General features: G+C 39.3%; 1 protein-coding gene across 2 annotated transcripts; it reads left to right on the top strand.

The window, feature by feature from the left end:
* The first annotated feature begins 701 nt into the window (after positions 1–701).
* On the top strand, positions 702–10,368 carry LOC131320396 (serine/threonine-protein kinase PBL34-like). 2 transcript variants are annotated; one of them, XM_058351099.1, is made up of 6 exons: positions 702–1,308; positions 5,925–6,256; positions 6,369–6,504; positions 8,323–8,459; positions 8,534–8,657; positions 9,570–10,368. In XM_058351099.1, exons 1-6 carry the CDS (start codon positions 1,116–1,118, stop codon positions 10,091–10,093), a joined length of 1,446 nt encoding a protein of 481 aa, XP_058207082.1. In that variant the 5' UTR covers positions 702–1,115; the 3' UTR covers positions 10,094–10,368. The 2 variants fall into 2 exon arrangements, with proteins under 2 accessions (XP_058207082.1, XP_058207081.1); XM_058351098.1 differs by having other exon boundaries at positions 5,922–6,256.
* The last annotated feature ends 1,020 nt before the right edge of the window (positions 10,369–11,388 follow it).

Genomic DNA, 11,388 nt, shown 5'->3' with positions numbered 1-11,388 from the left:
TGTTATTCTTGAATATTAATTTATCTGGGAGAGTAATTTAAAGGGTTGAGAAAAAATGGGGTACTTGGGCCAACTATTTGTGTACCTATAATTTTGGTGTAGTGAACTTAAGGGTTCAACTCTTACAGAGATGAAATTGATGCCTTTGTTGATGGGTTAGATAGAGTTTTTTTTTTTTTTTATCAGAGTTAGATAGAGTTTACGATTGTATAAATTCTTCTAACGAATATGCTAATAGAGGTGGTCAATGTAGTGGTGGAAATGGTTGAGAAATATTTTTAAGAGAGGAGAGAGATGCAATGAAAACTCAAGGGCTAAAAGTGAATTTTTGCATAAATTGATTGTGGTATCATCAAATGTTAGTTCCTGTCAGTTGACTGTCAGAGAAGTTGAAAACCTTGGGTGCAAAAGACTAAAAGTTTTAAAGATCAAGGGTACTAATGCTATAAAGTCAAACCTCAGTGGTGGATAGTGTAATTCACCCTTCACCCAATTTCCCTTTCTTTCTTTCTTTTTTTCAATGTCGGGGTGTTCTCACTGTCTTACGTGCATCTTAATTAATCTCTTATCATCATTCCGGTAAAAGTTAGAGCATCTAAGTCGAAACTATACATTCACAAGAAATTACTTTTACACTATGTGACCTTCAAAATTGAATCTTTATAAATTATGTGAAAAGCAAACACACCAAATAACCACTAATTTCCATTTCTTTTCCACCAGAAGAATCAGCAGCAGCCCAAAATCTCTTTATCGGACAGGTGCCTCACTCCCTCTCTCTCCTCGTCTCTTTCTGGTCGTCCTCTCTCTCTCCATTCTCTCCATTTGTTGCTGTTTTCCATTTACGGGTAATTTGATGCTTGAAAAAGAGTATATATTTGGGGTTTAGTGTGAAACAAAAAAAGAGCACAACCTTCAGCAGAGTAAAAAGGGCATGTCCGATCCACAAAGCAGGAGGGAAAAACCCATTCAGCTCAGATCTACGAGTATTATACACTTGGGGAGCCTTTCTTTTTGAAATTCTTATCTGGGTCTGAAGCGGTGGCTTTTTAGGCTTCTGCCCCCTGTTGGGTACTTTTGATGATACCTGGGTTTGAATTTAGGGTTTCTGAAAGATGGGTTTAGGTGCTGATGGTGAAAAGGGCGAGTCTTGGGAGGTGGGAAAATCAAAGAGTAGTAATAGTACTAGGAAGAAGAAGAAAGAGGAGGAGGCTACCGGGTGTTGGGTTAGATTGAGGTTTGTTGGCAGCTGTTTCTCTTCAAGGTCTAAAGTGGATAGTTCTGTTAGTGGCATCAGTACTCATTGCGGTAATCCCTTGCTTTTTTCCTTGTAAAACTTCTTATGTTGTGTTAGAGCCTTTATTTGGTTGTTTTCATTAAGTATGTAACCTCAAAATAGTTTAATTTACTCCATTGACTTCTTTTCCAAATTATATTGCTGCTATGTGAGAATATTTTGGGAGTATGTTGTTAATTAGGGTGAGTTTCCCATGAAATGCCCGTCTATAGCTTATGGTCTCTAGACCAGTTGTTTCCGCTATTTGGACTTTTAGTTGATGTATGTGAGGAGAATGACCTATCTCAAAATTCATGTTTTTGTGGGTTTTAGACCATTTTGGTTGGTTTAGACAATTAGGGGAACTTGGCCTTGATGTCGGCTGTTGGTTTTTAATTTGAGTTGGAGAGCATGGTGCTGTTTTTGTTGTCCTCTAAATTAGGTGGAATTTGCGAACAAATTATAATCCAAGGGATAAAGGGATAAAGGACAGAAGGATGCGAAATGAGGAACACCCACTGCCCATGGCAAGAAAATTCGTTATTGCATCCATTGGAAATGATAAATGCCAGTAGGGTAACTTAAGAACTTCACTCGTTATTGTAATTTCTTGATCGTCTCCGGAAATTTCAACATTTCCTTCTCATTTACCCTTGTGGTTTCAGAGAGACTTGTATGTTTTGAAGAAATGGAAATTAAGGACAAGAGAAGGACCGATAAATGATGTCTGGATAAAAAAAAAATGTATCCTTTTTCATCACATTATCTGTTGCTTTAATTTCTGTGTAAGCGAGCCAAGAAATAGTGATTTCCTTTTTGCCTTTTTCCCCTCAACATGAACCTGATAAAGCATAAGTTTCCTGAAGGCTGAATGAAGAAAAGCTGCAATTAGGGTGAAGAACAAGGTAATGGTGATCAATCTGAAAAGGTTATTCTGTTGATAGGATTATCTCTAATTTAAATTAAGGTAATGGTGATGATCCAATTAGAGAGCTTTGTGGCAATGGAAAATGGTAATTGTGGTTGAGATATGGTTTTTAAGTCTAAATTGTGTAGGTGGAGGGGATTGCGATTTTTGATATAAAGTAGGTGACATAATGATTGTGAATTTGTCATCTTGATAATGATGGTGGTGAATTGTTAACAATGGACAATTCGTCATGAATATTAAGGAATTGGACAAAGGTTGGGAAAATGTGGTAAATAGTATGTCATGGGTAGGTTTATGTGGTGTGTACTTAGTTGTAGGGGTCGTGGTATCTAGTCTCACTCCGAAACTGGAGAGTGCGGATTTGCGCTCCAAATTGAGATACGTGTCTGGAGCGCGACTCTGTCTAGATAGGAGCTCAATTCTAAACAAGATGGGAGTGAATGGTAAGATCAGAGGAGCAGCAGATCAAAGCAGGAAGTGAAGAAGAAGAAGAAGAGATGTAGACATTGCTTACTGGCCTAGGGCACTAATTTCTGTTGAAGAAAATGTTGACCTCTATATATACTTACACTTTCGGTCCACTACTATATCAAGTGCCATTTCGGCCACCAAATTTCTATTACTGCGCCCTTTTGCTTCTGACTTCTATTTAACTTTGGGCCTCTTTTTATATGTTCCAATTGTTTTTTCCTTCTTACCATTATATGGCCCGGTTGCAGCAGGCATAGGTGTATATATCCCAAGTATAGTTGAACACTATAAAAATGTGTTTGAAAAATTAGGGCCACATTTTCTTTTAAAATGGCAACGGCAAGTCTTCATTTTCAATTTTTCAATATTACATCCCCATCTGAACATAAAAGATATATGTTTTATGGATGCTCCTCTTGGCGTTGCTGACCATAGGATCTTCTTGTTGTTCCCTCTGCGTCGCTCCCGCTTCCGCTTCGTTCAAACTAAGGTTGTGTATGGTCAATGTGGTGGTGCTAGAAGCCTTTCAAGTGTTTGTTGGATTTCGTTGGAAATGAATTTCCTGTCTTTCTTTATTTCTTTGCTTTTAGGGCCTGTTTGTCTGTCTGGACCAATAGTTGAAGGGTTCAAAAATCACTTAGATGGGTATTTCTAGTCCAATCCAGTCAAGCGGACATGCCCTTGGGGTTGCCCACAGAACGTAAGGTTTTCAAAGGGATTATGTACTGAAGCTTTTCTTTCTCTTCCTGGTTAAGTGTTGCCGAGAGTGTATGATAGTGAAGGCAAAATGATTTTATCTGGTGACCATCTTTGAGGGACTGGCATGCCTAACTGGTCGTCATGTCTGTATCGGACATGCCAGGACTTATGTTAGTAGTTTTTAAGCAGAGGCACGTCAGGGACGTGCTTGGAGACTGTCTTAAAGCTTGACGGTTGTATTGTACTATTTAAAAATAAGAAGTAGAAAATAAAAATAAGAACATGTTAACATGACAAAATCCGCGTTGATGGCTAAACGGCAAAAGGTAAGAATTGCAAACTATAATAATATTAGGTTGTTTGTGGATACAATGTTCATGTGGAAACTAATATTTACGACTTTATTTTGTCCTGTTGTGTCCCCCGTCGTGTTTGTCTCCTTTTTTTCCAATTTGCCGTGTCCTGAATTTGGTTCTGTCATCTGTGTCTGTGATCTAAGAAGCATGGATGTAGACGTGGGACGCAGATATGACCCGACATAGACATGGAGATGCTATTTCTCTGAAAAGTCAGACACAGACACATTGGATACGTTGATGTACATCATACATACATATATATATATATATATATATATATGTATGTATGTATGTATGTTTATATTATGAATGTATCTATTATTATATTGTTATTTATCTATCACCATCAGTTTACGTCCCAGATTAAAAAGTAGATAAAATGCAAGAAGTTTTGTAGTATCCTGATAGATATAGTTCATATGATTAGTCCTAACAATTCACTATTGTACCTTCTCAATTTCTCTACGAAAGAAACCAAGCTTGTCAAGTTGGTTGTCTCATTTCTCTCCCCAGTGGTGACCTGAGTTCGAGTACCACAGGAAGCAGGTTTGGGGTTCAGGGCTATGGATAGTCTCTGAACCTCTTGTTGGCTAACATACTAACATCCCTCTAACCCCTGCTGATGTATATCGTATGACCAAAAAAAATAAAAATATATTTTCTACGAATTCTAGGTGAATTTTTGATGTGATTAGTCCTAATAATCACATTTTTTTCAACTTGTTTTAAATAGTGATGTTGAATTTGGAAATTTTATGCATCCTAATAATCACATTTTTTTCAACTTGTTTTAAATAGTGATGTTGAATTTGGAAATTTTATGCATCACATGTAAGCATGTTTCTGAGAAGGGTCCACTATAGGCCAAATTTTAGTCATAGAAGCCTAAAAAGTGTCAGACATGTAGCAAAATGGTGTCACGCACATGTTTGAACTACTATTTTCATTTCTTGATTATGGGAATGACAAAAGGAGTATCGAACATGTGTTGGAGAACTGTTTGGTGTCTGACATGTGTCGGACCCTGACATGTGACCTTCTTTGGAGTACACGTGCTTCTTAGTAGGTGATCATAATAGTGGATTAAAATAACCATTGTGATGAGTGGTGTGTACAACTTTACGGAAATGTAAGTACCATGAGGGATGAGCAGCTACTAGTGGGGCTTTAGCTCCCTTTGTGGGTGTAAAGTACGTTTGTTGACCACGGATATTCCTGCCCTTTTGCAAGCTACGAATAATTATCCATCTGTTGGCGGTTTTATCTCTCCATCGAACCAAACTGGCCAAGAGTAACGCCTAATGAAGGCCAACTCTGATCTGGCAACTACAAAGTTTATAGTACAAAGAGTAATATCCTTGTTCTACAAGTTACTATTAACTATAAGAATGACTCACTATAACTGATAATAAGAAATGAATCAATTTTCTACTGTATCTAACATGTATTGCTCCCCTGAAATTGATCACAGTGGTGGTGAGCTAAGCTTGATTATATGCCTTTAGCATAATATCATTGATACAGATAGAATGGTCTGATTGTATAAATTTGATGTGGTATGCAACATGTTTAATTGGCTGCTTATATGTTTTGTTAGTTTTTTGGCTGCATGATAGTGCTATTGTGTAGTCATTCATAAAATGATATGTAAATGTGTCATTTTCGCTTCTTGGGTGATGTGGTCGGACACCATCCTTATGGTAGTGTCTGCTAAACTGAATGATTGAATCTTATTTGTTGTTGGAGCTTGTAGAGTTTTTTTAAACATATCGGAATAGTGCAGAATGCATTTTTCCGTGCCAAGGCTGAGTTTGGACTATTCCTAAACTTTTTTAAAGGAATTTTTTTTATCATCTTTAATGAACTTTTCTTAGTTTTTGGACGTTTACGGTTCTTATTGATCTTGACTGGAGCAATCAAAAAAGGTAAAGAAAGAGACAATTTTGCAGAAAGTTGAGAAAAGACAATGCTGCCATGCTCGTATATTGTCTTGTTTTCATTTTCAGTTAATGAATTGGAAAATGAATTTCTTTTTATACAAAAACGAAAAGGCTTTGGGAGCGCAAGCCAGTTTGCATAGAGCACTAAAGCATCTAAACTCAGCTAAAAAAAACCAGCGAACTAGGCTTTTCCTGTTATCATGGTCATAGCTATTATTTTATAAGTGGCTTCCTTCTTTTTGCAGCAGAAAGTAAATCTCCCAATGATACAAGCGTAGACCACCCCATTGCTCCATTAGTACCATCAACAACCACTAGTAATGCAAGCAATTCATCCACTTCCAAACTAGAAGAGGAACTCAAAGTTTCTTCACGGCTTCGAAAATTCGCATTCAACGATCTTAAATGGGCAACGAGAAACTTCAGACCGGAGAGTCTTCTTGGTGAAGGTGGTTTCGGTTGTGTATTCAAGGGTTGGATAGAAGAGAATGGAACTGCACCAGTGAAACCTGGCACCGGACTTACTGTCGCTGTGAAGACCCTAAACCATGATGGGCTTCAGGGTCACAAAGAATGGCTGGTTTGTCACTTCCCTAATGCATCCCCCTTATTGACCAATTTCTTCTTTTTCTGTTGTTTTTTCATGTCACTTTTTGTTACCCGCTGTCATTAAGTATCATACCATTTGGCAGGCTGAAGTAAGTTTTCTTGGCGACCTCATTCATCCTAATTTGGTGAAGTTGATTGGTTACTGCATTGAAGATGATCAACGGTTGCTAGTGTACGAGTTCATGCCTCGAGGAAGCTTGGAGAACCACCTTTTTAGGAGTATGTAACTGCCTTGGTGTTTTGTATGATTGGTTTTTATTGGTTTTTTCTACCACAATTTTCTTAATTAGGTGACAAATAAATTCTGGACCACAATTTTTCATTCATAATTTCTTGTGTTTAGGTAATGAAAATCTTCTTTTTTTAACTTCTAGACGGACTTGAAAAACACATTGTCTTCAACTTGCAACTTGAGTGACATCTCCCATAGTTGACATGAGACTCTTCTTGAAACCTTATGGCTAATAATAAGAGATGAAAATTTAAAAGAAACTCTAAACTGTCTACTGTAGTAATAACAATAGCATGGGTGAGAACAATAGTATGGGAAGAAATATGCAGGATACAGCACTAATAGTAATAACAGTACCCATGTAATCCACAATCGGCTGAAAACTTGGAAAGTTAATAGATTTTGTACGGGTTCCTTTTGTACCCATTAGAATGAACACTCGTCCCAATCCCCATGCGGCCACTTGCCTATTTCTGTTTGGCGATTCCTTGTCCCCTATCTACAAATGATCAATTGCCAATCTTGATCTCCATATGGGTGATTTCCTAATTGCTGATCTCCTTCAAGTGATCACTTCCCGCCGACATCTATTCGAGGGATTGCCCATCCCCGGCCTCCATACCTCTGATTGCCTAATTTTTCATCTCTCTTCGCACCATCTCCTATTGCCCATCTCTTGTCAAGGACCTTCTACCTTCTGCGATCAAATAAGTGCTATCCTGCACAACGTACGCTAATTTTCAGAACAAGTCAAACTCTTGGGAGCAGGGCCTAGGGCAAGGATCGAAATTGCTAGGAAATATAACGTTTGGGACTGTTTTTGAAGCACTAGAGAAATGTCAAATGAATTTTAATATGTGTGAAATTATCATCGGAGTTATATGTTAGGTATTGAAATAGCTCAATGTCTTGGTATGTGTTGATGCGTTTCGTTGAATCCGGTTCATTTCGGTGCAAACATTGTGATTTCAGATTCACTAATGTTTTGTTTTGGTTAATTATGAAATGTAAATGTTTTGACCATTTCAGTGGAAACAAAATAAGAAAAAAAATTGTTGGCCCACGAATCCCACCATTAGTGCCTTAGTCATTGGATCGCTCAAGCAAATTCCCCACCATTAGTGCCTTAGTCATTGGATCGCTCAAGAAAATTCTTGACCCTCACGAGATAACTAGGGACTTGAAAGTTGGTGGGTAAAGTTGAAGGATCGTCAAGGCTGCTTAGCTCATTCCCCTTTCGGGGTATCTCAAGTTAGCATTACACAGGAGAGGAAGAGGCCTCTGGAAAAAGATATAACCAGATATTAACCAAGTCAATAGCTCGTCAAGTGTCTCACACCATCATTGACATCTCATGATACAACTCCCAAGTATGTGCTGGCCCCAAGGTCCTACTCTTGTAGAAAAGGATGTCTCAACCTCCATACACTCACAGGCCACAGCCTTAAGAAACACAATAACCATCTTCATAGTCATGGGATCAGGCTTCTCCCTCACTGCCACCTTCTCTCACTCCAAGGCCACCTTAGCTCCATCCGCGACATCCAGTGTTTTTGTGTCATCTTTGTACGATTCCCAGGGAGCCCACTGGCTCCTCAGTAACAGTGGTCAACACCTATCTTTTTTCAAAAGGCATAACTCTAGCCACTCAGGGCCAACTATCCATGTGCAATCCCTTTATCTGGGGAAAGTAAATGTTAAGTGAAATTTGAAAACATGGCATGGACTTTGTTGTTGATCTATTTAGATTAAAAATTTGACTCATCGTACATTGCTCATTTTCTCTTTATAACCATCATGTGCAGGGTCACTGCCTCTTCCATGGTCAATCAGGATGAGAATTGCTCTTGGTGCTGCAAGGGGCCTTGCTTTTCTTCATGAGGAAGCCCAAAGACCAGTTATATATCGAGATTTCAAAACTTCTAACATCCTACTAGATGCAGTATGTTACATAATCTCCAGAAAGATTGAATTTTGTCTCTGATTTAGTCGTTTTCTAATGAAGTGTCATTCCAGGATTACAATGCCAAACTTTCTGATTTCGGACTTGCTAAGGATGGTCCTGAGGGAGATAAGACTCACGTCTCTACTCGTGTGATGGGTACTTATGGTTATGCGGCTCCTGAATATGTGATGACAGGTAAGTGTTATAGCGCGCTGATAATTATTGATTACTTTGGCATGCACTTTTGGTATGCATAAAAAGGCTCTTCTCTAGCATGTACTATTTGTATTCTTGTCATCCGCCTTCTGTGGATTCTCCTTTTCATTTGAAACACTTGAAAAATGTCAAAACTGTCATGGTGGTAGCATATACATGTCAGTGTCAAATACAGAAGTGATATTGTTACTTCCTTTTCGTACATCCTTTTGTTAAATTTGTGCTGTTTTCATTGGACGACAGCATTGATTTGGTGGCTTGGTGTACTGCATCTTGCCCACGCTCGTTGTGCGATTGGGTTATTTTGTATTCGCTGACTTCCAGTAAAGAAAAGTTTTGAACAATGCAATGTTGAAAATCCAAATTGGTTGCTTTCCTCCTATAAGACAGCGAATTGACATGCTTTTGCTACCTTGAACATTTTAAAGTATGTTGCGACAAAAGGACAACAACGTTGTCGTTTTATAAGTTCTTAGTTCTGAGGAATCTTGAAAGAATCTGCTTGAACTTGCTTGTCATTTTTTAGAAGGAAGTGAAATTTATGATTGAACTTGCTTTTGTCATTCTTTAAAAAGTTTGTAGTTACGGCCCATTAATGTTTGCTTTAAATTTGTACCATTCTATATGATTATCATTGGACTGACTCCAAAACCGTAAATGGATGGACATGAGAAAATTGAAGAAGGAAATTAAAAGTCATTATCTAAATTTGTTTGGTATTAGGGCTTGTGCTTCAGTTTTTCTGTTGAGCGGGACAAGGATGGAGGAATTTTCTTAATCTTTGCAATGATAACAATCTCGCTACTAACCAGGTGTCAAAATACGGAGTGTCGTTAACCCGTGGTTTGTGGTTTCAATCTTTCTGCTGACTTACTTTTATTCTTGTCTCAGGCCACCTTACATCAAGGAGCGATGTATATAGCTTTGGTGTTGTCCTGCTCGAAATGCTAAGCGGTAGAAGATCGATGGACAAAAACCGCCCTAATGGGGAACACAACCTAGTGGAGTGGGCAAGGCCACATCTAGGAGAGAGAAGAAAGTTCTACAAGCTAATAGACCCCCGCCTTGAAGGCCACTTCTCCATAAAAGGTGCCCAGAAAGCCGCACAGCTGGCGGCCCGCTGCCTTAACCGGGACCCAAAAGCCCGGCCTCTCATGAGCGAAGTTGTGGAAGACCTGAAGCCACTCCCAGGCCTCAAGGACATGGCCAGCTCATCTTATTACTTCCAGACCATGCAATCAGACAGGGTCGGATCGAGCCCGAATGCTCGAAACGGGCTGAGAAATCAGGCTGGATCCTTTTCTAGAAATGGGCAGCAGCATCCGAGGAGTCTTTCGATACCGAATGGTTCGCAAGCTTCTCCTTATCATCGCCAGTTTCAGCTGAATTCGCCGAAACCAAATGGTAAACCCTAGTGTTTGGGTGGGTTGTTGTCTGTTACTTGTAGCCATCCCCTTTCTGCTGACATTTGTATTTTTTTTTCTTGTTTTTTTCCCTTTTTCCGAAATGGTATTCTATTGTGTGGGAGTTGGGGGAGTGGAAAGGGGAAAAAAGGGGAATGCGTTGGCATTATGTTATCTTTCCAGTGAGGACCGTAAGGTGGGGTTGTAGTTTATGGAGCAAAGAGGAATGTCAACCACATTTTACGTATGTATTCACAAATGTTAATGATGAACTCTCTCTCTCTCTCTCTCTCTCAAAAGTTTTCTATGTGACGGGTACGTATGCCCTCCTCTCACAATGTAATGGTCACTGCATTGTGAGAGAATGGTTATACCCCCTCCTGCATAAGTATCATTTTTCTACTGCACCAAAGAACAAAAGCAAACAATGCCAGGGCCTAATGAATCTCATCTTGCCTATCCAAGACATTGCGACAGAAGCATGGAAAGCCAATCCTGCCGAAAGAACCTCCTCATCAATCAATAAGTAAGGTGAGTGCAGTGGGTGGTAAGATTTAGTCTCCTTTTTTCTGTGAATAGAAGCCGAAATCTTCCACTCCCATGGTTGACGGGAGTAGCTGCACATTCTGTTCCCCAAGCAATACTTCTCCAACTCTCTTTGCGCGATCAAACAATGCTTTGTCGTTATCTAGTACTAGGTACGCCAGAGGTGTCTCCTTGAAATCTACTGTGGAATTGCAATGGTGGAACGACGCTGGCTTGCATCTCTATAACCTGCGAGTGGAACTCACGTTAATTATAGGGAAGGCAGATCGTTCGAATCACGATTTCGTTTTGTTTCCATCGAAACAGATGGAATATATTTGTTTCCTAGGCAACCAAAACGGGACATTGGCGGAACCAGAAATTAAAATGTTTCCTACCGAAAGGCAGAGGGTGAGACACTACGAAGTGGACCGAAGTACACATTGTTACTCAGTTCATTTGTTTTCGCATGGAGACGTGATTTCCAAAATGACAACTGCAAAGTTATGAGCGTTTTGGCAACACAGAATGGAGCGTGTCAAGTCTGCTCTATGATCTGAATGGACTGGCTGTGCATGCGTTTGCACAGCCACTGAATGTCGAATTGTTACTGCCGATTCGACTGTAAAAGAACCGGGGTTTTTTCTTCTTTTTTATCGGCGAGAACCGGATTGTTATTAGGATAAACTAGCAAGAAAGAATTGATCCATTTGATTTTTGACATTGAACCAAATTTACAGGAAATCTCTCTCTACAACTACTAAGATTACATGAACACAATT

This window comes from Rhododendron vialii, chromosome 3a (genome assembly GCF_030253575.1).
Source record: "Rhododendron vialii isolate Sample 1 chromosome 3a, ASM3025357v1".
Taxonomy (NCBI): Eukaryota; Viridiplantae; Streptophyta; class Magnoliopsida; order Ericales; family Ericaceae; genus Rhododendron; species Rhododendron vialii.
The sequence above is the reverse complement of the archived record's forward strand: the minus strand, read 5'-3'. Positions and strand labels throughout refer to the sequence as shown.

What these genes read in the sequence shown, in the direction of transcription:
- LOC131320396 (XM_058351098.1), top strand. Translation starts at nt 1,116, where the DNA reads ATGGGTTTAGGTGCTGATGGTGAAAAGGGCGAGTCTTGGGAGGTGGGA. An exon ending in GGAGAACCACCTTTTTAGGA is followed by an intron (nt 6,505 to 8,322) that starts GTATGTAACTGC and finishes CATCATGTGCAG; the next exon opens with GGTCACTGCCTCTTCCATGG. An exon ending in CTAACATCCTACTAGATGCA is followed by an intron (nt 8,460 to 8,533) that starts GTATGTTACATA and finishes GTGTCATTCCAG; the next exon opens with GATTACAATGCCAAACTTTC.